The sequence below is a fragment of the Lichenostomus cassidix genome, chromosome 9 (assembly GCF_008360975.1).
Source record: "Lichenostomus cassidix isolate B80296 chromosome 9, HeHo_3.0, whole genome shotgun sequence".
NCBI lineage: Eukaryota > Metazoa > Chordata > Aves > Passeriformes > Meliphagidae > Lichenostomus > Lichenostomus cassidix.
In genome coordinates this window covers 1,310,297-1,337,615 of record NC_139490.1, presented here as the reverse complement: position 1 = coordinate 1,337,615, position 27,319 = coordinate 1,310,297, and the positions used below count along the sequence as shown (strand labels likewise).

Genomic DNA, 27,319 nt, shown 5'->3' with positions numbered 1-27,319 from the left:
TTCCCCCCAAACGACACCCAAAACACCCACCCACCATGCCAAAGGTTAAGTCATTTAGTCAAGTTCAAAGCTCTTCAAAGAGCTCTCAGATCCAGATAAGCCCATATGTTCCCAAAATTCTGTGAAAAGCCATTACTTCCCAATCTGCTTTTCATGTCCGACTCACAGAACACACAGATGCTTGGCATCACTCGGGATCCCGAAATTCTCACACCAGACAACCGAGGCTCACCCAGAACTTCCCCATCTCCAGCCCTAAGAAATGGCTTTATTCCATCAACACTTTGGGCCGCTTGTAAAAATTGAAAGTCCCCATAAAAGCCCATTCAGTTACTGCACAATAAGTGTTAATTTGCTAATTTCTTCGCAGGTAATCAATTAAAATGTAAAATATTGGATAAAATTAGTTGCACTAAATTTAACAGCTGCTCCATGAGCATAATTAGTTTCACAAGGGCCATATGTATTCCGAGCAGAGCCCGAGTTGAAACAAATAAGCGGATTTTAAAACAAGTTTGAGGAAATCTGCATTTAATTAGCAGGTGGGCACTACAACTGCATAATGTTTTTATACATTTATATTTATGAAGTGACAGAAGATCTAAAGGCTTTTTAAAATGGCGTTTATTGTTTGAATGGGAACTGTTTTGCTGCATGCTAAAGTGATTTAAATCCTTATAGCCCCGCTTTGAAAAAATCATAAATGGTGAAAGAAAACATGTGGAAAACTGTAAAACTAGAAAGAATTTGCGACAAAAAGCAGAGCCACATACCATAACCAAAAGGAAACTACACTTAATTAAATGTACACTACATCTGGAATATCAGCCTAATAAAACGTGCAACTATTAATTTTCATTGTTCTAAAGGAAATGAGGTCAGTGGCGTTTAGTATTTCCCCAATTATATTGCACTAAAGCACTGAACTCTGTCTTAGAGGTCCCATCTCATCTTTTCAAAAGGCTACAATTGAAAAAGAGACTTTCTTGCAAGGAAAGAAGAATTAAATCCCAAAAACCAAGACAGGTTTTGTTTTCTTCTCGTTGAGCTCCTCCAGTTCAGGTCAATTTTTGCAAAAATAATCTGTTTTATTGGCCAACAGCAACCCCCACTCCCCAGAACGTGGCTGAGATGTCAAGTTCTCCCCTGGAATTCTTCTCAGCATCTCTCACCTGCCACAAGCCCCATTCGATTATTTTCAGCTCGATGGCCACAAACAAAAGCCAACCAATTCAGGGCTCTGTGATACTTCAGCCATAAATCCAAAGGTTTGGCCAGAACAATGAACCACAACTGCACAGCATCAAGGCTGGATGGTCAGATTGGTAATAAAGCCAGAGTGCAAACACACAAGTAATTGCAGCAAAATGCCATGTTCTCTTTCAAAGCATATTAAGAGAAAGTTCCTTGTTTAACTCAACTTCACCAGCAGGAAAAAAAAAATCGTGGCACAAGTTATTGGAAAGGTAAAATAATTTCAAGTATCGATTGCAGTCATTCAGACTGCAGAAGTTATTAAATATATATATATGTTTAATGCAAATTTGGCTGCCTCTGTAAAACATTTCAGATCAGTATTAGTTTGCAATTTTAAAATGCATGTATTTGAGGAAGTTAAATGTAGATAATATGTATGATAATACTTTTTTCTCTAATTTATTGCTAAACATGAGGTGAGTGATAAAAAAGCAGGCAGCAGCAGAGTCAGAGTTTAAACCTCAAATGAAACTGATGCTAAGAGCAAAAAGTTGTTTTAAACCAGCAGTTTGGACAGTTGGTAAGTGACAAAATGTATTTCAGAATAAAGGAATATTTAAGATTTAAAAAGAATATCATCCACAGTGCCAGAGAAAAGCAGGATGAAATCAAACCCATAAGTGGGACAACCAAGAACTCTGCAGAGCTGAGGAAATGGATTCCCCAAAGCTCAGCAATTCTCCACATCCAGATCATGGTCATTACATAATCAAACATCTGAGGAGACAAAATCCCCATCAGCTGTCATTTTTAAAAGATGTAACTCCAGGAAAGTCAGTGTGGAGAGCACAGGAATGGAGCTGGGGAGAAGAACCCCCAGAAGGGACATTTCTGGAAGTCTCCAGCAGTTGGTCTGTCCCAAATGGAGTTCTGGAGAACCTCCTGTGTGCTGTGCTGAGTTCTGAGGAGGAGGAAGGAGCTTTCTCTGCCACAATGCACTGATTATCCTGCAGGGAGCCCTTGGGCAGATCCCACAGCCAGAGCTGGCAATCCAGCAGGACTTGGTCAGCATGCCCAGGGCAGCACTGAGGGGCTGGAAACCCACAGGAGATTGGGAACTGCGAGGAAAACTGACTCCAAACACACCAAAACAGAGTTTTGGAGCCAGCAGGGCTTTGCTGGGAGAAGAACTGACTCCAGACACACCAAACTGCCCAAAATGGAGCTCTGGGGCCAGCAGGGCTTGGCTGGGAGAAGAACTCACTCCAAACTGCCCAAACCAGAGCTTTGGGGCCAGCAGGGCTCTGCTGGGAGGAGGAGAACTGACTCCAGACTGCTCAAACCAGAGCTTTGGGGCCAGCAGGGCGTTGCTCAGACCCTGCAGCTCACGGAGCTCAGGCACAGCAGTGAGCAGGGGAAGAGCAGCCAAGCAGCCCCTGCCAGCTGCAGGACACTGAGAAACCTTCACAGCCAACTAAAACCAAAATCCAGACTTTACTGGGTATTATCAGAGATAAATCATGGATTAAACTGCTGCTATCCAAGCAGGAAGATAAACCATTTGTTTTCCTTGTTGAGCTGTGTGAAGAGTCTTTGCTGAGATTCAACCTCAAATGAAGATCATCAGGTAAGAACATACCTAGTTTGACATGACATGAATTTTCCTCCCATCCTTCTGGAGTGTATCACACAGCAGGACTTTTTTCTAACTCTATATTCCTGTTGTCATGTCATGATTGATCAGAAAAAAAAAAAAAGGAATCTAATTCTAATAATCTTTAGGGAATAAAATAATAAGGAAAGAAGTTAATACAGAAATTAGTACATTGTCCTGGCTATTAAATAAAGAGCCTGAAGTCCCTCCAATTCCTTGTCCTTTCTCATTCAAAGCAGCTTTGAATTTCCAATTTTTATTTTCTTAAAATCCCACATAAACCTAAATAAATGTGTGCAATACTCAGCTGCAGGTACATTGAAACTTCCATAAAAAGCCAAGGTTAAGACTGTTAAGGGAACTAATTATTATTCCAATAATCTAAAAACAAAACAAAACTTCAAGTGTGTTGAGAATATCAGATTTGTCTTCTGGTCATACAAGTTTAAGCCACGAGGTGAGGTAAAAGCAAAACAGTTGTGAATTTGCCACACAAAAAGATAAAAGCAAGAAAATTCCTTCCTCTCCCCATCAAATCCCAGAACTGTCACTGCTTAGGCTGAGGAAAAAGCAACCAGAAAAAAAAAAATCTGCTGCATGAAAGTTTAAATGGTGCAATCCTATAGGAAAGACATTTTACATCTTAAAAAAAAAAGGGGAAAATTTGAATTTTACAAGAACAAATAAGGTAACATTCTATCAGCAAGCAGATCCATCAGCCCTGGTAATTAATTCATCCAAATGTGTGCACTTATTCCATTCTCCACACAGCTGGAATCTATTGGAAAAAAACCAAAGGTCCAGCTTTCTTCCAGCCCTCTGGATAAACACACCAGATTATTCCTCTCTGCCTCGTGCAGGCCTTAGTGCCTCTGCATCTGCCCTGGCAGGAAGAGCTGGATGGATCACAGAGCCATGGAAAAAACCCCAAGTCATTTTCCAGATGCAACCACGACCCAGGTAATTATTTGTTGTAAATTTGACAACACCTCTGATATTGAGGTAGAATGTGAAGGGACAGACAGGAGAGGTTTTCAGGTTGAGATTTTCCACTTGCCTCAGTTGGTTCAGATTAATTGCAGGTAAACACTGCCCCTCTGTCTGTCTGGGACAAACCCAGCAGTTGGGTCTTGGTGATCATAAAACCTCCAAGGCTGAGCCTGAAGACTCTGTAAGGTTTGTGTGTCCTTACAGCCCCAAATTGATGTCAGCCAGCTGAATGGAATTACCTCAACAGATGTTGGAAATCAGTTTACACACCAGGACACTACCTGCTCTGAGAAACGGCAAAAAACCCTAAAAATCACTATTTAGTTCATTCAGCAGCATTACAGGCAACTGAGCTCTCCAAGAGCCACGAGCACAGAGCCAAAATGGGAACACCAGGGAAGCAGGGATGCTCAGAAAAGAGCTCAATCCCACCTGAACCTCCCTGTGCCATGAACCAAGGCTCCCTGGGCTGAGCAGCAGGATGGCAGTGCTCCCTGGAGGAGCTGAAATCCTTCCCAACCATCCATTCTGCTCCCCAGCTGGACAAACCCCAACCCCATGGCTTTGGCTGGTGCTCAGCTCCAGCCCTGCTCGCTCAGAGTGATGCTCTGAGAAAGGCCAAGACTGCAGGGCATTGTTCAGATAATTCCATCTTTGCAATCTGGCTGAAGCCAGGGAACATCCCATAATTCTGATCATTCAGGGTCACCAGAATGCTCCAGATCTGACTTTACCCTGTTGCCTGATCCATAACATTCCCATTTCCAAGGCTCCTTTCAGCCAAAGGGTGAGGAACAACTCATCCTCCCATCCCTCACTATCCCCCTCTGAGTCAGTGGGTACCATTTGCACTAAAAGTCCAATTTAATTTCATTTAAATATCCATTTTCCATATTCTATGGATATCGTTAAAACTGCGGTTCTACTCTAAAATGCATTTCCTAGTTGTGATAACCTACAGAGCAATTTCCATCACCACATATTCCACAGGACTCCATAGAATAAAATTCCTATTGAATAAGAAAGGCTATTTGTATTTTACATAATTTTTCTATATTGAATATTTGCTTACAGAGTCATCTAAAAATTACCTTTGGAGAAGTCTCAAAACTAAAATTTAAAAACTTTAAAGAATCTTGCAATTTTCCTTAAGGATCTGTTTTTATTTTAGCTTAAATTGCCACAATTCATTTGCTTTAATCCTCTATCTGTTATTCGTACCAACATCTGCTATTCAAACTAATATCTCACCAATAACTGACCTTTTGGTTGGTTTTTTCATTAATAACTCTTTTCAATCAACCTTACACTTTAACCACAATAATTATTGGGGTTATGCATTAATATCAAATTACCCCAACCCCATTTTTTGTGGCCCAAATGGCCACTCTGACCTCTCTTTCCCCAGCCTGCAATTTGCTCAGCAGTGTGGCTCCTGTAGGCTCACAAGGCCCTGCAGATGGTTGTGATTACACCCAACAGCACTCCCAGAGAACTTTCCCAGGGTTTTCCTCACGTTCAATCCCACACTGGGAGATAAAACCACTGCAGATTGATCCCAACATCTCCAGCCAGGGCGTTTGGAGAGGAAAGCCACAGCAGTTCCTACGGAATTATTGGTGGCGCTGCACTGACCCGACAGGGATTTGGGACAAGAGGGATTATTCCTGCTGCTGGGAGATGTCCTTGGATATCAGAGCTGTCAACATCTCAGAAATGGATGCTCCAAACTACCAAACACTGGGAAACAGCAGGATCTACCTCCTCTCTCAATGCCCAACTCCTCAGAGATGCCCTAAAATCCCTGCAATGCTATCCTGGAGAGAAACTTCCACTTGGGAAGCTGCTGGTGGTGAAATTTTTGGAGCCTGAAGCAAGGTGCTGCAGCTGAACACAAGGCAGGGCACTGGAGCTGCTCCAAGGGTCTCCTGGAAGAAGGTTTGGGTTCCCAGGAAGCTAACGCACCCTAAGAAGGGCTGGTGATGAAAGCCCCGTGGAAATGCAAACAGAGTGACATGGGATTTGGGACAAGAGGGATTATTCCTGCTGCTGGGAGATGTCCTTGGATAGCAGAGCTGTCAGCATCTCTGAAATGGATGCTCCAAACTACCAAACACTGGGAAACAGCAGGATCTGCCTGCTCCTTGCCTCCTCTCTCAATGCTCAGCTCCTCAGAGATGCCCTAAAATCCCTGTAATGCTGTCCTGGAGAGAAACTTCCACTTGGGAATCCATCAGGAGCTGCTGGTGGTGAAATTTTTGGAGCTGCTATGAGGAACACATGCCTGAAGCAAGGTGCTGCAGCTGAACACATGGCAGGGCACTGGAGCTGCTCCAAGGGTCTCCTGGAAGAAGGTTTGGGTTCCCAGGAAGCTAACGCACCCTAAGAAGGGCCGGCGATGAAAGCCCCGTGGAAATGCAAACAGAGCGACAGACACAATTATTTTACTAATTGCTCATGAATACAGTCAAGTGGCTTCAAACAGGCAAACTTTGCTTGCACTACTTCAGGTTCTGACCTCTGCAGGAGCGAGTGCATTTCAAACCCGAGCCCACCTAAACTGATTAGCGGCGGCAGCCGAGGCCGGCGCGGAGGCAGCTTTATTCCCATCTATCACATGGCCCCGAGGATAGTTAAATGAACCTTAAAATGGCTACAAACAGCTCAATGACTACACAGAGTCCTGCCAATTAGAAATAATTAGGCAGTCATTTTGGTGGTAAGTCTTTTTAAGTGCATACATAATGATGCAATGATGCTTATTAGCGAGCTCATAGGAGCTCTGCTCAAACAGCCTGGAATAATTATGCAACTATCACAAAGCCTTGCACATCTCTGTACTTCACCTTAATGCATTTAAAAATCCACTTCATTACCTCCAGTAATTAATCCTCCATTAATTGCAGGAAAAGCCCAGTTTACCGTGCTTCGTTTCTAATTATCTTATAAATAGTTATGGTTCTAATTAATGTGTTCATTAAGCTGAATATCTTTCTCAAAGCCACGCTCAGAGCAAAGGTTCTGCTTTTGAGAGAAAAAGCCTAACTAGCCATAAGGTGAGGCCATTTTGGTTGTATTTGCTTTTATTTTAGTATATTCAACCTCCTAATTGGCATTTAAAATCTAATTTGGAAGAACTTCAAGAAGACTATATAGGAGAAAAATAGGAAAAGGCTTTGCTTTTTTTTTCATGCCCATTCTCCAATCAAGAAGCTCAGAGCTTTAACAGGAAAACTTTTAGCATCTCTTTTTGATACAGGCTGGGAACAGATTTTCAGTGCTGTGCCACAGATTCATTTAAATTCTGTCACAATTCAGTTTGTTCCTGCACGTTTCCATAGAGGAGAACCAAATATTATGGAAGAAAAATAGACACCTAAGAGTATATACATAATTAAGAAAAATAATACTGATGGCCTTGTCTTCATTTCTAGATTATAAATCTGTGGTACAGAATTACAAAAAGATTTTACATCAGTTATTTTGAGCTGAGCATAATCTGACCCTTTAAATTCACTGAGAAATTGCCTTACTGGGAAATTATATGATCCAATGAAAACCACAAGTGGAGAATATCTCAGAATAATATCCATAGATAAGGAAACTCCATTGAAATGCAGGATTTTTGGGGCTTTGCATGTAAAAATTTTGCAGAAAACTTAGATCCAAAATAAAATTCTACAAGAGTAAAATCAAAGTATTCTAGTTACAGTTAAAATTATGGTATAGATATTAAATTCCCATCTCTACCTAGATTTTCATTTTTTTAGTACACATTATACATTTAAATACACCTATTTCCAGTTACACCATGCAAAAACAAATGTAATTTTTCCCACCTTTTTACCAATGTGACCACACATTTAACATCAAACTTTTTGTTCAAATAATCACTCAAACCCTATTTCAACAGCAAGAGGACAAAAACTCTGCACATGCCTGCAATTACCCCATTTTTTTTTTGTGAACCTTTTCTCCCTAGAACTTCCCACATCGGGAAAATCAGGAATCACTGAAGTGCAGCTTTGCCAGGGGCCAAAGTTTGGTGCCAAGAAAGCTGCAGGAGGAGTTATCAGCTCTGGCATTTTTGGGAGCCTCAGTGCTTTGCCTTGGAAATTGGGAAAAATCGAAGAAAATTCCAAGTTTAGATGTGGGAGGAGGAGAAGCAGCACCAAAGGATGAAGGGGCAGCCAGGCAATGTCAGGGTATCACAATTTTAATCAGCTTAATTTGGCACCAATCCACTCCTGAAGTACATCTGGGAATGAGACCAGCACAGACTGGAAGCTGCCAGTCTGGATCTCAAAGGAAAACGGATTTTTATGGGCTGACACTGGTTACAAAGGGACCCAAAGCTGAGTGCCCTGCTGAGGAGGAACAAACTTACAGCAAAGAATTCCAGAGCCTGGAAAATTCCAATCCTGGAAAAAACTTACAGCAAAGAATTCCAGGGCATGGATGGTGGTTTGGAGAGAATCCTGGAGGGATTTGGGTTGGAAAGGACCTTAAAGCTCATCCAGACCCACAGGCAGGGAAGCCTCCTCCATTTCCCACATTTTCTGGCTGAAATCCACATTTTTTGCCTTCATCATTTTAACCAGATTCTGCTCCTGCCATGCATTATTAGAAAGAATGGCAGGTGGGAATAAAGAGTAAATTTTTACTACTGAATTCTACTATTTTGTGTCCCACGTTGGGAAAAATCCCTCCTAGAAACGAAGCCTGGAAAGAGCAGCAATTTACACAGCAAGAGGATCTTGGAGTAGCAAAGCATCCTCATGACATCTGCTTTTGCAGGGCTGACCTGAGAAACATGAGCTCTGCAGCAAAGAAACAGCAGATTCTATTTCATGGCCAGAGCTTTGGTAGCAGAGGAAAAAAGAGAATTAAAGAAAATGAAAAAAAAAGTTAAAATACATAGTGGTTCAGAATGTAGACACACTGAAATCGAAAAGGCAATTCCCCACTAAGGGGAGTTGTATTTTTCTTGTCTTCTCGAGTATCTTTCCCAAACAGAAAACTGAAGCATTAAAAAATAAAAAAAAAAAAGAAAAAACACAACAACCTGCAAATACACCTTTTTTCCAAAGGCAGGAATAAAAGGTTTTACAGAAATAAGAAATAAGCAGCTCTACTTAAAACACGTTGTGTGTAAGTAACACCTGTGCTGCACGAAAAACCAACTTTATGTGCAATTAGACTCGAGCCTGAGCTCGAAATGAACACCACTTATGCATTCAGAGCTTTTTTTAAGGCTTTTTTTTTTTGTTTTCTACCAATGAAAGGCATCAAAGCAACTGTCACTCGCAGCTCTGTGGCCTTATTGATAACTGGAGGGCCCTCGGCGTTGCCGTGTGAAGTTTAATTTCCCAAAGTGGTCAATTAGGGCTGGGCAAGGAGCTCGGCAGTGCTTGCTGCTCCAGGATATCTCCTCTCCTCCTGCTCCACCTCTGTGCCTCTCCTGGACACAAACTGGGCATTCCTCTTGAAAAAAAGTCAATTATTACAGCAAAAAAAGCTATTTTTAGATGCTGTTGCTGATCCAACTTGGAATGCAACAAGAGCTTCAATAAAAACTGCAGGGTTGGGATTTATTGGGGGGAAAATAAACAGAGCTGACATTCCCATCAGCAGGAAACCCACAGATCACACTCAGTCAGGTGAATTCCACCTTCCTGCCCCAAGCTTGTATTTGAAGTTTCATGAAAGAAATGCTGCAATGTCTTAATTAAATCTATTTGCTAATGGACCAAAGGCTTGAGATTTTCCCAGCAGTCAAGAAAGGGAGGAACATGTAATATTTACACTGATTCCCTATATAATTGCACCTGAGTGGGTTAACTTGGGGAGCAAGGACAGGGGAAAAAAACATCCTAAGCAGCAATACTTGAAAGGAATAGTAACTCCAGTGGCAAAAAATTAAGCCATCACAAGAATTAATTGTAAGAATAAAATTATAGAAGCATGGCATGGCTTGGGTAGGGATTTCAAAAGCAGTGTTTAATTAATCAGCACTGCTTGATTTCTGACAGGACTCTGAGTCTCTGGGCAAATTCTTCCAAAGGAGGTTTTTCTAAAGGATTTTCCTAGATGGAGAGATGTCAGCACTGTGTGCCCAAGCCTGGTCTGGGCAGTTCTGCTGCTTCCTGGTGTCCTGGGGCAGAAACAGGGCTCTGGGTGTCCCAGGTGTCCCTGTCCTGCCCTGGGTGTCCCAGCTGTCCCTGTCCTGTCCCAGTCCATCACTCCCAGTCAATCCTGCTGCTCCTACACCAATTCCACCTCCATCTCTCCCAGCAGCCCACCCAGCTGGTGATGGCAGTGCAGCAAACCTTCCCTTTGTCCCCAAGCTTCTCCTTTCCCCTGAACAGCCAAGGCTCAGTGGCACAGGCAGAGCTCTGCTCTCACCTGGGACACCCCAGCTTCAATCACCCTGAAACTCACACCTATACACCTTCAAAATCACTCCTCTAGCTCCACACAGCTACAAGGCATCTTTGCCCACTACTGGAGACATTCCACTCTTTTTTTTTCCTTTTTTTTTTTTTTTTAAATCAACCTCTCCTCTACATCTTCCAGTTCCTCCATAAACTCTCCAGCAAATTCACCAGGCCACTCACACCTCTTTGTTTATCTGCTGTCCACTCAAATGGACATCCCTTTTATGTCCATCCCTTTTATTTTCCTCTCTCCTAAAAACCTTTATTATCCTTTTAGGCCAATGCTGTTTGAGGAAATTCTTCCTGAAGTTGTTCATAATTCAGCCCCTACTCCATAATCCATGAAAAACTCTCACCAGTGTGAGCTAAGCAGGACAGACAGTGCTGTAAATAAAAGGCTGCTCTGAACAAAATTACTACAGATTGTGTCTTGATCCACTAGTTCTTATCAGCTGTGAACTCTGCTAGGCCAGGTTTTAATTTGGAAAGACTCCAGCACATTAATCCCACACTAAAATAATAGTTTGTATGGAAAAAAGAGATTAAGACAGCTCCAAGTAACACAAACAGAAAAGCATTCAGTGATAATATCTTTAAAAATTCTTACAACCTGCGAGGTATCAACACTATTAAAACATATCATAGCAGTGGTTTGGATTTTTTAAAGAAGAGATTAAAAAAGGAAATTATTAAAGATTGAAAAAAAAAACTAGTGGGGTTTTACTATCAATTATTTAATGACCATTTTCCCAGTGCACTTCAGCACTCGGTTTTTAAATAGTACAAATTACCTGCTAAACACAAAGAACTCTGCCAGGCTGTGAGGGTTGAACCCAGTTAATTCCAAGTTCCACTGCTGGGATAATGGCAGCTGCTTTTGCATCCCAAAACCAAGTCAAGCCCAAAGCCACCCCTAAGGAGGAGTTCTCTGCCCCTGAGCTGCACACATTTCAATATTAAATTAATTAGACTGGAGCAATGGTAAAGAAATCAGATGTAAAACCCTACACACCTCCTTCAGCCACACTCCCAAGGATCAGGTCTCCAGGCAGGATTACTTTCCATAAAATCTTGTTTTTCTCCTCCAATATGTATATGTGTACTTGCTGGGTTTGTGTCAATGTTGGAGTTGAACTGCATTAAAGGTATTTTGAGGCAGCAGTTTGCAGTTTAACATAATGGGAAAAGCCAAAGACACTTGGCAGACAATAAAGCAAACGTGCATATTCAAAGACAATTCTAGTGGAATACTGTGTAATCACAGGATTGCACAGAATCAGGGAATAAAGGTCAACATCTTTTGGTTAATTCTATTTCAAGCTCAGCAAATTAGAAGATTTGTGCTGCAAGTTGTGCTGCAAAGTATTTCCTACATGATTAACTGGCAGAACAATGGCAGTGCAAACTCCCTGAATACTCCCAGGACTCTCCATGCAGCCCGGAATTCTGCAGGAGCCGAGCTCAGGCACAGCACAGCAGCAGAATATTCTAATAAGAACTCTCCTAATCTTCACCCAGCAATAATTTCAAGATGATATTATTATTCTCATTTCCTTGAATAATATCCATACTCCAGGGCCATTTTCCTTCTCATATTCAATATCGGGCATGCTCCTATCAAGATTCCTTTCTTCATATCCTGTCACAGTATCAATCACTGCCTCCTGTCCACTCAATCCACTTTTGATTTATCAGCCGCCGTCTTTCTGGACTCCATAACTCGACCCAAACCATTTTAGCAAGACAGTGACAAATAACACCCAGGATCACATCAACCTGTTCCACTTAGTAAACTAAGGAACAGGAACTGTGACATCCCTCCATAAGTATTCCCTGCTATTCCCCAGCCTGATGTATATTAATGAGGAGCTGGTATTTGAAATGCTCCTTCCACATCAGCATCTAATATGATCAAATTAGGAAATGGGATGATTTATTAAATTCCGGGCAGCTGAAATATTCCTCTCCAGCTCTGGATGTGTGGTTGGAGAGAGGGAGCTGTTGCTTCCAATTTCTCCACGGGAGGATGTGCCTGCGCTTCACAGACGAATTATTGGCTTTAAAAAGATTGCGAGGAGGCGAAATGTTATTAAGCAAATGCTCAGTAAAACAAACTAAATCGGTTTTAAAATTCCTAATTTAATGTAAATCTTGGTTGTTTCTGCTGAAATTCAGTTTGTGATCTTATTAAGTCGTATTTGCATTGTACTCCCTCGCTGTAGGACAGCTTGGAATTTATAGCATTACTGGGAAGCCCCACTTTTTTGACTTCAAAAATTCATCTGGAACGGAATAGTTATAATATGCACGAGTTTCTTTATCTTCTCAAGTGAAACAGCCAGCACCAGGAAGCCCCACTTTTTGCCTCTAAAAATGCATCTTGAATAAAATAATCATAATATGCACAAGTTTTCTTTATCTTCCCAAATAAAGCACAACCATTACTGGGAAGCTCCACTTTTTTAACTTGAAAAATTAATCTAAAATAGAGTAGTAATAATATGCACGAGTTTCTTTATGTTCTCAAATAAAGTACCAAAAAATCAGTTTAGGTTACAAACAGCACCTATTTAGAATACCTTAAACGTGTCATTGTCATTATAAAAATCCAACTTTTCAAATTAAAACTTGATCTATCTCAGTGTTTTGCGCTGCTGGAGATCTGTAAATCATCTGCTCAAATAAAATACCTCTGTTAGAGAAGTTATTAGAAAAAAAACCCATTACTTTTAACAACACCTTCACTACCTTGAAAACCAAATTAAAAGCTGGTGGAAGATTGTGGGGAGAAAAGATGTTCCAGGGTACAGAATCTGTGCCATCTGCATGATTTACACCCAAAACAATTCCTGGGATTTAAAGACACCACGGAACACACCTTCACTTCCAATATGAAGGTAATTTTCCCCTGCCTGACTCACAGTAAATAAAATAAAAATTTAAAAACAGCATTTGCTCAGCTCCTCAAGGGGCTAATCCTCTGCAGGTGCAGCAGCAGTGCTCCAAACACAGGGCTGACCTTCCCTGTCCTGCTGCTCTCCAGGTGGGGCAGCAGCTTCTCCTCCCTGCCTGGCAATCCACAAGTTGGAATCAGCAGGAATATTTCCCTGGGAAACACAGTCCTGACTGCAGGAGCACAAGGGGCTGCCTGAGTCACTCTGCACCCTGTTATTGGTGATTTCCAAGTGGTTTCTTCAGTATTTACCCTGAAAAGTCACAGGAAAATAAATTTGCCCACATTGAGCAAAAAAAAAAAAAAAAAAAAAAAAGGAATGCAGATGGATTTCATGAAAATTCCATGTGAGCACTACAAATACATACATTTTCCATGGCAAACATAGTGCATTTTGCAGCTTTGAGTGGATTTGCCTTGCCCATCTGCCTATCCATTCCTACTCCTGGGATCCACAGCCTCCCCAGCTTCATTCCCAGCTCACACCTGGGACAAGATGGGAAACCCTCATCCTCTTTCCCCACCCTTTTGAGCTTCAGGCTGATTTTTTCTACCCCTAAATCACATCCCCTCTCTCCCTCAATCTCTTTTCCAGCCTGGAGAATCCTGAAGTTCTCAGAAAGCTGGAGAGCCCTTGGCTTTTGGGTGATTTTGAGGCAGAAAAGGGATTATTGGGCATCACTGCAGGAGCTCAGCACTGCCAGGCAGGGCAAACACAGGCCTTGAGCAGCAGCTTTGTGCTAATCCAAGATTTAACTCTCCAAAATCAGCTGAATCCACAGCTTCTCACTGCAACACTACAGCAAGCTAGTGAAAAAAAATTAATAAGGATTGAATGCGTGCTGTTGGGTTTGATTTGAAGCTTTTGGACTCCTGTGGGATCATTTAGGATGTTATTTATCAGTATTTTCCCTCAGTGGGTGGGAACAGGACCAGCATTTAAAGGAATGTGCAGCTCTACCCCTCTAGTGCTGCACATTTGATACATAAAATATTTTATATATAAAATACTTGATACATAAAATACTTTCCAGCAGTAGCCATGTCTTTCAAGTTTTTAGGTGCCTAATTTCCATAGTTTGTAGCCATAATTAAAATCAAACCCCTCAGAAAAGATGACTATTAGACCATGGCTAATGAGATTTGCAATTGATACCTATTAGATATTATTTTACTATAATAAAAGTTACTTTAAATCAGTTTGTCACATTTCCCCACACTGAGTATATGATGCCCTAAAAAACCTTCATTTTCACCTCATTTTTTGACATTCCAGTGGGTTAAAAGTGATTTTTTTAGCAAAAAAAAAAAAAAGCAGATATTCCCAGGAATATCTGTGCAGCTCTGATGGGGAGGATACTCCAAGAAAGATCAGGCAGTTGGAATAATCAAATTTCTGCTACAAAGGCACTGCAGCAATAAAGGGTTTAGGCAACTCTTCTAAAGAACAGCTGGGAACAAGTCATGGCAGAACAAAAATACAAGAAAGTGGAATATTTACATCTTTCCACAATTTTTCAGCATTTAGAGGCAGCAGCTCTTCTGGTTTGTATGTGGAAATCCCAGGTTTGATAAATTCTCACTACAGGGACACAAAATGACCTGGCTGGAGGTTTGCAAAGACACACCCAAGCAGTTTGATCTGCCTGATGCACTCAATAATTCATTTAAAATCACTAGAAAATGGTAATTGTAAATGTGGTATCCAGGGATAAACTTCAGACAAACTTTCTAACTGAAAAATACACAGAAACACAACTTGAGCTCCTTTTAATTAAAGAAGAAAAGCAGATTTTATGATACCTTTTGCAACTTCTGATTAAAGATCGAAATATCTAAATTGTGAAATGCTTGTTTGTCTGTCACAAACCAATGTAGGAAAAATTTCACTGCAGGTACCATTAAATAGGAATAAAAATAAATACTCATCTTTCTCCAAGAGAAACACAGATGGGAAAAAATCAGTTTATCATGAACTTCAGGGTGGGAGTTATGGAAAGCAGGAACCAAAAAAAAAAATCTACAAGATATTTCCAAATGATTCCATAAAACCAAGCAACTCTAATAATGTTTGGGGGTTTTGCCTGAATCAAATGCAAAATAAACAATTTTTATCTCCACAATAAAGGGTAACTAACTGAAAGGTTTAGTGTGTGGAAAGCACTGCAAGGATCCCAGATTAGGAAGTTTCAAGGGATATGTGGTTCAGACCATCACTTGCAGCCATTATTTCCAGTACATTCCAGTATTTATAGTAATTACAACATGTTTTTACAGGAATGTTCTGACAGCAGAAATAATCCTGCTTTTCCTAGGGCAGAGCCTTACCTCCTGGTTCTGCTTTTGGACCTGGAGCGTTGGGATCTGTAGGACTTGCCTCTGGCCCGGGAGCGACTCCTGCTGCGCTTCCGCCTGGAGCCGTAGGAAGAGCTGCTGCTGGACCTGTGTCTGCGCCTGGAAAAGGGACAGCCTGAGTCACCCAGAGACCCCAAAACAGCCCCCAACCCCACCCTGCTCCTGGGAAAACACATACACACCTGGGGGATTGCTCCAGCTGCCTCAAATCCCACTGTTCCCCTGGAATAAGTAACTCCCAAACACATAGAGTTTACCTCATACTCCTCTCAAATACATCCCAGGCCAGAAAGGGAGGGTGGGTGGGGCTTTCTTTAAGTACTATTAGCAATCAGTTAATCAGAGTTAATTTATCCCATTTGAGTTCATTTAAGGGCAGTTCCCTCCTGAGTCCAATCAGGAATCAAAAAGGTATTTTCATTTTCCTCTCACTCCCAGTTTCATTTATTTAAAGAGTAAATTCTTATGCAAAAGGAGGAAGGTGAAAGAAAATATATTAAATCCAAAATCTAAATTAAATCCAAATCTTAACATTTCCCCTCCAATTCCCTAATAGCTCTCCAATTAACAATTATAATCCTCCATATTTTTGGCCTTTATGTGTGATTAATATCAAAATATAACACAATGGAAAAACTTCTGGAATTCAGGATGTTCTCAGTGATTATCCAGCATAAGGGAAAGGGGCTGCAGGAGCTGCAATACTGAAAAACAAATACAGGTTAACTGCTAAGGAACAGAGCTGCACCTGGAAGGGGAATGTGATGTTCCTGCTGGATGAAGGACAGAATTCTAGAATTCCTGTCAGTCAGGACAACCTGATTGCCACACCCTGCAGCCACTGTGCAAAGCTTTGTCAGGAGCATTTCCTACTGTATTTACAGGGCAGCTAGACACCAGGAGTGTTTTCCAGCTCCACTTCTTAATAAATTCACCACCACAAGTCAGACTGACACAGCCAGGATGAGGCCAAGGAGCTGCTCCAGGGCTGGAGCCCCTCTGGAGCCAGGCTGGGAGAGCTGGGAGTGTTCACCTGGAGAAGGGAAAACTCCAGGGAGAGCTCAGAGCTCCTGCCAGGGCCTAAAGGGGCTAAAGGAGAGCTGCAGAGGGACTGGGGACAAGGGCTGGAGGGACAGGACACAGGGAATGGCTTCCCACTGCCAGGGTTACATGGGATATTGGGAAGGAATTCCTCCCTGGGAGGGTGGGGAGGAGCTGGGATGGAATTCCCAGAGAAGCTGTGGTGCCCCTGGATCCCTGGCAGTGCCCAAGGCCAGGCTGGACAAGGCTTGGGGCAGCCTGGGACAGTGGAAGGTCCCTGCTGGGAGAAGAAAGAATTATTTTAACAGGCTGGGGTTTCCCTGGTTTAATGCAGAAGTTCCCTTTGGATCTGCACACTGCCTGCTCTGGTGCTCCTGGAGGGGGAAGGAGGTGTGGCATTTCTGCTCATGGCTGGGGGTTTGGAGTTTTACTATGATGAAAGTGAAAACATTTTCACAACAAAGTTCAGAACAATCTGTGCTACCAAATTCCAACCCATGGCCTTCAAACACTTCCAGCTCTCTGCCATAACAGGAAAAGAGCTCCATTTCTAAAAACCCCTCCAAATGCACCTTTTCTCATAGGAATGGGACCAAGACTGGAGATCCCGAGAGCGTGACCTCGACCTGGATTTCCTCCCCGACTTCTTCCTGCTGTAGCTCCTGCTGCCCGAGGAGCTGCTGGAGGAGGAGCGCCGCCGGTGCTTCTTCTTCCTCCTGCTCCTGCTCTCCTCCTCCGTGTCCGAGGAGCGCCGGCCCATCTCCAACCTGCACAGAGCCAAACGGTGCCAGCTGGGAGAGGGGCTCACGTCTGAATCGTGCTGTTTTATATTTGTATGAAAATGAAAATAGGTGTTTTCCTCTCCTCCTGTCCCTGTTCCCTGCAGCACAGCCTGACCCCCCGGCTGTCCCCTCCTGTCAGCAGCTCTGCAGAGCCACAAGGTCCCCCTGATCCCCTTTGCTCCAGGCTGAGCTCCTTTCCAGCTCCCTCAGCCCCTTCCCAGCTCCATTCCCTTCCCCGCTCCTCCTCCTCCCAGCACAGACAGGTAGAACTTGCTCATTTTCTCCAGCCAAACTGCTGCCCTTCCTCACCCCTCTGGCCACCGAGGGACAAACTGCTGCCCTTCCTCACCCCTTTGGCCACCGAGGAACAAACTTCTGCCCTTCCTCACCCCTCTGGCCACCGAGGCAGCACCTCCTGATCCGCCGGGGAGAGCCTGGGGGAGAACAAAGGACAAGTTCACCATTAGGGACGCTGGGATTGCTCCCAAGGGGAATGCAGGAAGGCTCCCTGGAGCCATTCGGGGAGCTGCAGCAAGCACGGGTGAGGACTGAAAGAGACCATCCTGCAAAACGCCCCGTTCTGGACATGCAGAGCTCCCGTGTCTGCCCGGCAGCGGAGCAGAGCAGAGCCTGGACTGGCCCTGCAGCTCAGGGGAGCTCACCAACAGCAGCTGCAGGCCTGCTCCCCGCCGAGCCGAGCCCCTCAGCACTGCCGGCGCAGGCAGGCACCCCGCGCGGGGCTCCCCGTGACGCACCGGGGATATTCCCCGCACCGGAGGCCGCGCGGCCCGGCGAGCCGCTGGGCACAGCCGGCCCCTGCAGCGGCGGCCGGTGCCGGGTGCCGTGCCCTGCGGGGGCCTGTCCCGCCGTGTCCCGTGTCCCTGCTGTCCCCTGTCCCCGCTCTCCCCCTGTCCCCTGTCCCCGTACCTGGCCGACTCGCCGCGGTCGCTTCGAGCGCAGCGCCTTCCGGGGCGGCGGGCAGCCAGCGCCAATCCACCGCCGAGCGCGCCCAGGCGGCCGCAGCGAGCGCCGAGCCATCGATGCGGCGGGCCGGCGATCGCCCACGCGGGACGGGGAGCGGGGAGCGGGAACGGGGCTGGGCCGGGGTCAGGGTCCTGCTGCCCACGGGGGGATGCGGAGCTCACGGAGCGCTGTCTGCACCGTGCCCAGCACGGGGACCAACGCCGTGACCCACGGGGGCACCGCGTGACACGCCGCGGGTGACGGGCGGGAAGGGAGCGTGGGTGATCCAGGCTCGGGTCCCGCTGCCCACGGGGGATGCAGAGCCCACGGAGCGCTGTCCGCACCGTGTCCAACCCGGGAACCCACGGGAGCACCCCGTGTCCCGCCGCGCTCCGTGTCCCGCCGCGGGTGACGGTGACCGCGCGGGGACAGCGGCACGGAGGGGATTTCGTTCCGTCCCGCCGCGATGCAGCACGGTCGGTGTTTTCTGGCACCGAGAGCCGCTCCCGAGGGCGGAGGGACAGCGCTCCACTCGCGGCGTGGGGACCGCGGCCGTTCCCGCGGGACGGAGCGCTCCGGGCACGGGTGGGCACGGACCGAGATCCGCCGGGCCGAGCGGAACCTCCGCGGGGAAAGACCGAAAATACAACAGAACCATTTCCTCGCCTCGCTTCCCTCTGGCTGTTCCCGAATTCGCTCCGTGTAACGCCGGCTGCCCAGCTCTCGCTCCTGCCGCGGGAACGGCGAACCGCGCGTGGGGATCAACGAAATGTCCGGGCCGAGCGGCCGGGGATGGTCACCCGCACGGTGGGCAGCCGCGGCGGGGCCGGTCACACCGATTGCCCGGTGTCCGGTGCCCCGGGATCGAAAACGCCTCCCGGGAGATGCTCACCGGCGGTGCGAGTCCCCGCGGGCGGAGGGACCGGGCGGCGCTGCCCGTGGCCGCGGGGTCGCGTGTGAGCGGCTGGGAATAAACGCTCATTGCACCCCCGATAGCGAACCTGCCCCGCTAAATAAACGCGCCGTTAGGTGAAGTCATCGCCCCGAAGGTCAATGAAAAATCGATACACAGGCAAGAGTTAAACAATTCTGAATAATTTATTAGAATTTAGCGAAGGTGGAAGGGAGACGAGTTCCGCCGACAAAAAGTGCTCCGCGATGGGATTTAAAAAAACAAAGGGAAACCAATATTAGCGATATTGGCGTGTTTGGCTCTCGCCTGACGCCTCGATGCGCTCCCGCTCCTGACGCGGCCGCGTTTCTCGCTGTCAATTGTCCCCTCGCCCGTTCGGGGGATTCGGGATCCCACGGAGGAACTTTTGGGGCTCCCGCGGGGCCGGTGCCGGTGCGGTTGGCCGTGCCGGGGCTGCGGGGCTGACCCGACCCACGCGGGGCGGTGCGCGGAGCCTGCGCGCCCCCGCCGCCCCCCCGCGCCTCCCGGTGGCCACTCCCCCGCCGCCCCGGCCCCGCTCCGCGCCGCGCTCGCCCGGGACCTCGCGCACGGTCCCGCGCCTAATTAAATTAATTAGGGCGCAGCGCGCGGCGGGCGGGCGGTGCCGTGGCCGCAGTGCCCCGCGGCGGGCGGGCGACCGGGAAGGACGGGAGGAAGGAAGGGAGGAAGGAAGGGGTCCATTCAGAGCTCCGAGGGGAGGTAATTCGCCGGGAACAAGGGGCCGGCTTTGCAAAGTATAAATAGTGCCACTTCAATCGCGGCGTCGCTATCAGACCCCGGGAGCCCTGCACGTCGGGCGGCACGGCCCGGCCCGGCTCGGCACGGCCCGGGGCGCCGCCGCCGCCTGGCCGCGCCGTGGATGCCCGCCCGGGGAGCCGGGGCAGCGCGCCCCTGAGCCATGGAGGAGCTGACGGCGTTCGTCTCCAAGTCGTTTGATCCCAAAGCCAAGGAGAAGAAGGAGCTGATCACCTACCGCGAGGTGCTGGAGAGCGGGCCCCTGCGCGGCGGCGGCGGCCCGCGGGAGCCCGGCGGGGCGGCGGCGGAGCCGGGCCGGGAGGACACGGGCAGCCCCGCGGCGCGGCCGGCCGGGCGCTCCCCGCCGCGGGAGCCCGACGTCGCCGCCGAGAGAGCGGCCGAGGCGGCCACCCCCAAGCTCAGCGACGGTAACGGCGGCACCGCGGGCTCCCCGTTCTCCCGTTCCCGTTCCCCATCCCCCCCTTCCCCCGTCGGGTCGGTACGCGCGGAGCGGCAGCGGGTGGCCGGGGCCGGTGGGAGGCTGCGCCCGGCGGCGATGGGCGGCTGCCGGGGCTCTCCCAGCCGCGGGAGATCCGCCACCAGCATCGAAGTTTTTCGATAAAAATACTGACAGCCGGATTTAACTTGCTGCGACCGCGATCTCGTTCCCGCTGGGCATCCCACGGGAAGCCGCGCCGCCAACGAAAGCCCTGCCCCGCGGGCCCTTCGCTCCCCCGGGCTCCGACCGCGCGGACTCGCGTGGGGCCGGGCCGCGCTGCCCACGCTCAGCCCCGGGGCTGCCGGCAGAACCGCTCCGCGCCGTACCGCGCTCCCGGGGCCGCCCGCCGCTCTCGGGCGCTGCGGGAAGCGGCCGGGCCCGTGCCGGTGGCCGCGGGGACCCGCGGGTCGCTGCCGCCCTTTTGTTCGGACCGGCGGAGCGCCCGGAGCATCCCCGGAACGGATGGCTGGAATAAGGCGATCGGTACGGCGGGGGAGCCGCGGCCGGGGCAGGACCGGGCCGGTGCCCCCCGGGGGTCGGTGCGGAGCTCAGCGCTCCGGCCCGGGGCGCGTCTGTAGCGGAAAACTGACCGCGGAACAACGAATCCCGGGGGAGCGCGGGGCGCGGAGGGGCCGCGGCGGCCGGCGGAGGCTCCGGGGACCTGTTGCTGCTCATCCCCCGGGGGAGCGGCGGGCCGGAGGGGAGGGCTCGGTGCGGACCGCGTTCCCCCGCCAGCGGCTACCGGAGCCGGCGGCGGAGCCCGGAACGGCAGCGGCCGAGGCGGCCTAGCGCGGCCCAGGCGCACAGGCCCCGCTCCCGGCTGCCCCGATCCCGGGGGGCTCCCTCCAGCATCCCCCCGGCAGCGCGGCCAGCCCCGGTGCCCCCCGGTGTCCCCCGGGCCCGCGGTGCCGCCCCGCCGCTCTGACTGCTGTGTCGTGCCCAGTGTCCGCAGAGCTGAAGGAGCGCAAGGACGATGCGAAAGCGATGGAAGACGAAGGACAGACGAAAATCAAGCAGAGGAGGAGCCGGACGAATTTCACCCTGGAGCAGCTGAACGAGCTGGAAAGGCTTTTCGACGAGACGCACTACCCGGACGCGTTCATGCGGGAGGAGCTGAGCCAGCGGCTGGGGCTCTCCGAGGCCAGGGTGCAGGTAGCCGGGGCTGCGGGGTGCTCGGGGGATGGAGCGGCTCGGCCAGAGCCGGGGAGATGATGGGCGAGAGCCTCATCCTCCTGGCAGGGAGAGCGGGCAGCTCCGCGGCGCCCAACTTCCCCAGCAAATCCTGGCGGAAGCTTTGCCTCGCCGGGGTTTGTCCTGTCGCGTGTCCCCAGCCCTCCGCTCGGCCGTGTTTTCTCCCGGCTCCGCGTTGTTCCATCGCTGCCTCGGCAGCAGTGCCCGTGGCTCCAGGGCCGCAGGGCTGGCGCTCCCTGTCCCCTCCGCCCGGCTCTGGACGCACAGATCCCCTTCGCGGATGTCGCAACCGTAAACTGAATTAGAAACCGCTAAGTGAAACAATAATAGGTGTATTTTCAGTCCGTTTCTCCCCGTAGTTCTTAAACGTTCGTTCAGGGAAACAGAAATTGAGCGAGGTGCTTTGTTCGGGTTTTTGAAATACAGAAAGTCTGGGATAAAGCCTGGATATTCTGAGCTTTCTCCTGCCCCGGGAAGCCGCGGCTTCTCCGGATTTAACCTGCGCTTTGCACCCTCCCAAAGTTTTTCCCCAACGGGTTCCTGGTTTCCGTGAGTGTTGTCGGGCTGAGCTGAGGAGCGGGGAGGAAGATGATCCCTCAAATGAGAACAAATGTAGCTGCTCCGGTGTATTTCCGTTCTGCAAATAAAAAGAAGAGAGAATGATGGTCATTATTTGTCTGAACACATGGAGCAGTTTTAGGCCCCGAACATCTGCAGCTGGTAGAAAGTCTCGCTGTAACAGATACTCCCCCTCGATCTTTGTGCTCGCAGGCACCATCTGCACCCAAGTATGCGCTCAGTCCTTGGGGGGTTTCCCTGCAGCCTGTAAGGTTGGGAGGACAGAGGCAGAGAGCCGGCACGGGCAGCAGAAAAACTCAAAACGAGCAGCTTTTGTCAGAGCTCGAGCCACCAAAAAAAAATTTAAAAATAAAAAAATAAAAGTCTGCATTTTTCCTCTCTTCTCTCCCCACCCCCTCCCGCTTTTTAATTTTTTTGTTGTTTTTTTGGTTGATTGGTTTTGAATTGTTTGTGTTTGCTCGCGGTTTTTAAAAATTTATTATTTCCGTTCACCAAACGGTAACAAAACCAAGGCAAAAAGTTGTTGGCTGTGGAAAATGGAGCAGGGAGGTCCTCGACAAAGGAGGCGGCGGCGGCGCATAATCCGCGCTCCCATGATGCCAAATCGCAGGGTGCATAATAACTTTTGGAGATTTACATAGATTAAACCCATTCCCTAGAAATCCTTCCGAAAAAAAAAAAAAACCCCAAAAAAACCCAAACCGCTTTTCAATAATATTTTGCCTGGTATCTGCTCTAATTTGTAAATTACCGAAGGCTCGTTTCCACGGCAGGCTCAGGCAGAACGTGGCTCTTGGGCAGATTTTCCTTGGCTGGAGAAAATGACAGGGCGGGAGAAATTCCCGTTTGTATTCGTCTCTTAGAGTAAGACCTCAAAAAAAGACAATTTTAATTTTTTTTTTTTATTTCCCTGGCCGTGGGGAAAGGATTCCTCGGTCGATGTGGCTGCTGGGAGAGCCCTGGGTTAAAACAAGGATGTTTTCAGGAAAAAACTCTCCCCCTTTCCCTCTCTCCTTTCTCGAAGCCAGCAGAACTTAAGGCTGGGAATTTATTTTAACGATTCCATTTCCGATATTAAAAGTATGTTCTTGTCTAACGGGGCAGTTTCTTCGGAGCAAGCAAATTAGATTATTATGATAATGAGATAATTATTCCGCTTCTGCGCCACACTCCACTGAACAGAGAAATTCGAAACTTCTTTGTAGCGAAGCGTTTAGGACTGTAATTCTCTCCACCCCCACATTCCCCCCCGAAAAAAAGAAGAAAAAAAAGGGGGAAAAAAAGTCATTAAACTCCGTTGTTGTTGAGTTTTTCTGCCAGATAAAGCCAATTAATTTATTTATTAATGAGCACGAGGTTCTCAGGCCATTATTGCCAGTTAGTATTGGCGAGCAGAGGCGATTTCAGCCTTCTGGGAGTCTGATGAGGAAAGGCGAGCGCAGGGCTGGGGAAATCATCTCCCCGGGGCGTGCAGTCCGCGCGGGGCGATTTGCGGGGGTTTGACTCTTTTCCTTTCTCCTTGGGGAGCTCTGGAGCTGCCGGGGAGGGCGGAGAGCCCACCCGCGTGTCTTTGTCTGCGGGCTGGGGGATGCTTTCATCATTGTTATTGTCATGAGTGGGTTCGTTTGGGGGCCGCGGCAGTGACCCCTTGTCCCTCTGCCCTCAGGTGTGGTTCCAGAACCGCCGAGCCAAGTGCCGAAAGCAGGAGAACCAACTGCACAAAGGTACCGCCGGGGGTGGGCTGGAGGGTGCTGCGGGAGCCGCGCGGCCACGCGGGGGAAACATCCCTGCATGGGGAAACATCCCTGCGTGGGGAAACATCCCCGGCGTGGGGAAAAATCTCCGGCGTGGGGAAAAATCTCCGGCGTGGGGAGACATCCCTGGGGTGGGGAAACAAACATCCCGGGTGTGGGGACACATCCCCAGCGTGGGGAGACATCCCTGCATGGGGAAACCTCCCCGGCGTGGGGACACATCCCCGGCGTGGGGAGATATCCCGGCGTGGGGACACATCCCCGCGCGGGGACAATGCCCGGAGTGACCCGCCGTGCCCTGCCTCCGCAGGGGTGCTGATCGGCGCCGCCACGCAGTTCGAAGCCTGCCGGGTGGCTCCCTACGTGAACGTGGGCGCGCTGAGGATGCCCTTCCAGCAGGCAAGTGGGCGCGGGCGGCAGGGGGACAGGGTGGCCGCGGGGGGGTGACGCTGCCACGGGCCGCCGTGCCTTGTCGCCGCAGGTTCAGGCGCAGCTGCAGCTGGACAGCGCCGTGGCTCACGCTCACCATCACCTGCACCCTCACCTGGCCCACGCCCCCTACATGATGTTCCCCGCGCCGCCCTTCGGCCTCCCGCTGGCCACGCTGGCCGAGTCCGCCTCCGCCGCCTCCGTGGTGGCTGCAGCCGCCGCCGCCAAGACCACCAGCAAGAACTCCAGCATCGCCGACCTCCGCCTGAAGGCTAAGAAACACGCCGCCGCCCTGGGGCTGTGACCGCCGCGCTGCTGCTTGTGTTTTATTTTATTTTTTAATTTTTTTTTTTTTTTTGGCGAGGAGGGGGAAAAAAGGAGGAAAAAAAAAGGGGAAAAGAGTTAAAAAAAAAAGTGAAAAGAAAAAAAAAAAGGAACGAGGGAGAGGAGAAACGGACGGGAGATATATACTTATTTAAGGAATTAGAGGACGCGCAGCTGGGAAGTTCACAGGTTTTGAAACTGACCTTTTTCTGCGAAGTTCACTTTAATACAAGAAATTTGATAAGAGAGGCGGGCCTCCTTTCACGTTGCATCAGATACTTGAGTTTAACAACCACGTCTGGAATAGCGACAAAAAAAAAGAAAAAAAAAAAGAAAAAAAAAAAGAAGAAAGAAAGACGACGACGAACAGAAAAAAAAAAAAAAAAAAAAAAAAAAAAGACACTGATTTCTCTGCGAATTTCTAATGGGAAACTGTCCGGGATACTTCCTCCAGCAGCATTCCGGGTTGCATGTATTTGTATTTCATTGATGGAGTCCTTTGATTCACTTGCACTTCACCCTCATCTTTAGTAGAAAAAAAAACCAAGACAACCACAAAACCAAACAAACAAACGTGGCTGGGTTCTTTCTCCTTTAATCTTGGAGGGAAGCAGGCAGAGAGAGGGAGATCAAGCACTACCTTTCCCACTCTTAAATCCTTGCTGGGCGTTTGCTGTCCCACCTCTGCAATGAAAGGGAGCGGAAAGCGCCAGGAGAGCGGAGCGTTCCTCCCTTTGCCGGGTCTCTCCTGTCCTGAGGGGGAAAATAAATGAAAAAACCAGAAAAAAGGAAAATAAAAAAAAGAGTATTTAATTCCCAACCACCACTTGACACCACGGCAATTCCAATAAGAGGTACTGGGTACATGTAAAATATGTTGATACACACGAACAAAGTTTATTTTGGCTATAACTTGTGAATTGATAGTTGACTGTCAAGCATTTACATTTTATCTCATAAAGGTGTATCTATTCACGTAATCTTGTGATTTTTTTGGTTATTATTATTATTATTATTATTATTATTTGAGAGACGTATAGCTATTTAAGCTGGGGTACCCTGCAGTCGGTGATTGTTATCCCAGATTTTGCCATCAGACCCTCATGCTTATTGCCAAGACAGAGGGAAAGCTCTTCTATGTGAACTTTGGTATGGACGGGCTTTGTATCTATTTGTTCTCCATGAAAACAAAAGTTATTTATATTGACCATATTTTTTCTAGTGTATTTTAAGTTATTTAAAAAAAAAAAAAAAGAAAAGAAAAAAAAAAAAAGAAAGCAAGACGCTGTTATCTCATTGCATTTGTTGTCGGTACAATATATTTTGTTTCACTCAGGTTTGCTTCACCTGTTTTAATCCATTTCTCGACGTCACCAATTTCAATAAGTGCCAAGTAATGAATTTAAGACACTTTGCGACCTACAGACTGAGGGGTTACCGGTGTGGGGGAAGTTTCCAGCTCCCTGCCGGGACTGTCCGTGTCCAGCCAGCGGCGATGTCCTTCCTTTCTCTCCCGTCTCTCCACCTTCCGCAGAGCTCGCACCTTGCTTTCTGCTCCCTACAGATCGCGACACGCCGAGAGCGCTCAGCACGATCAGGAAACCTCCGCGCAGCTTTTTTTTTTTTTTTAATTATTATTATTTTTCCCTCCCACCCCCGACTTTCCCCGAGTTTTCCCGCGTTTCCCCCTAGTTTCCCCCTAGTTTCCCCCTAGTTTCCCCCTAGTTTTCCCCCGAGTTTTCCCCGAGTTTTCCCCGAGTTTTCCCCCGAGTTTTCCCCGAGCTTCCCCCGAGTTTTCCCCGAGTTTCCCCCGAGTTTTGCCCAGTTTCGCCGCACGACCCGCAGCGCGGCCATCGCCTTGGCTCCATCCCCGGGCAGCCCGAGCGGCCCGGCGGGAACTCCCCAGCAATTGTGTCTTTTGTTCAAGTTCTGTCAGGTTCCCTCAGGTAATAAAAGCGAGGAAAGTGGAACGGCTCGGAATCTTTGCCGGGGAGGAATTCCGGGGGGATATCGGCAGCTCCAGGTCGGGATTCTCCCCCGGGATAAGCGGGAAGCTCCGGGAAAGCTCCGGGAAATCCCGGCGGGAGGAGCCGCTGCGGGCTCAGCGCCGTGCGGAGGGATGGAGCTGGAGGGGCTGAGCAGATCCCGAGCCCTGCGGGCTGGGAAAGGATGGGAAAGAATCCCTCCGGCTGGCTGCTGCACCGGCAGAACCGCGGGCAGCGACAGGACAGCCCGAGGTGTCCCCGCGGGATGGGCAGGGATCAGGACAGGAACCAGGACAGGGATCAGGACAGGCATCAGGACAGGCATCAGGACAAGGACAAGGCTCTGTTCCTGCCGGAATCCTCCCGGCGAGTCCCGCAAGCAGCTCGGGTCAAAGCAGCTCGGCCGTCCCTATGCTAATAACGGGCTGGAAATGATAGATTTTATGTTAGGTAAAGCAGCTTTATTGCAGCAAAAGTAAGATGCTGCTAATTATAAAGT

At 48.6% G+C, this 27,319-nt stretch overlaps 2 protein-coding genes across 2 annotated transcripts in view; one reads left to right on the top strand and one right to left on the bottom strand.

The window, feature by feature from the left end:
• Positions 1–19,354, bottom strand: part of RSRC1 (arginine and serine rich coiled-coil 1) — a 94,751-nt gene extending 75,397 nt beyond the window's left edge. The window contains exons 1-4 of the mRNA XM_085068777.1: positions 19,209–19,354; positions 18,337–19,101; positions 17,200–17,394; positions 15,560–15,685 (exon numbers count right to left, since the gene is read on the bottom strand). Coding sequence (XP_084924903.1) covers positions 15,560–15,685; positions 17,200–17,394; positions 18,337–19,101; positions 19,209–19,354 — 1,232 coding nt within the window. The remainder of the gene's footprint in view (positions 1–15,559; positions 15,686–17,199; positions 17,395–18,336; positions 19,102–19,208) is intronic.
• A 572-nt stretch (positions 19,355–19,926) lies between these two features.
• SHOX2 (SHOX homeobox 2) lies at positions 19,927–25,815 on the top strand. The gene is made up of 5 exons (XM_085068901.1): positions 19,927–20,487; positions 21,502–21,710; positions 23,995–24,052; positions 24,393–24,481; positions 24,564–25,815. Exons 1-5 carry the CDS (start codon positions 20,223–20,225, stop codon positions 24,813–24,815), a joined length of 873 nt encoding a protein of 290 aa, XP_084925027.1. The 5' UTR covers positions 19,927–20,222; the 3' UTR covers positions 24,816–25,815.
• The last annotated feature ends 1,504 nt before the right edge of the window (positions 25,816–27,319 follow it).

Bases quoted from the DNA above. Each gene is read 5' to 3' on its own strand.
- SHOX2 (XM_085068901.1), top strand. From the start codon at position 20,223: ATGGAGGAGCTGACGGCGTTCGTCTCCAAGTCGTTTGATCCCAAAGCC. The intron at 20,488-21,501 runs GTAACGGCGGCA...TGTCGTGCCCAG, and splicing joins CACCCCCAAGCTCAGCGACG to TGTCCGCAGAGCTGAAGGAG. The intron at 24,482-24,563 runs GCAAGTGGGCGC...TTGTCGCCGCAG, and splicing joins TGAGGATGCCCTTCCAGCAG to GTTCAGGCGCAGCTGCAGCT.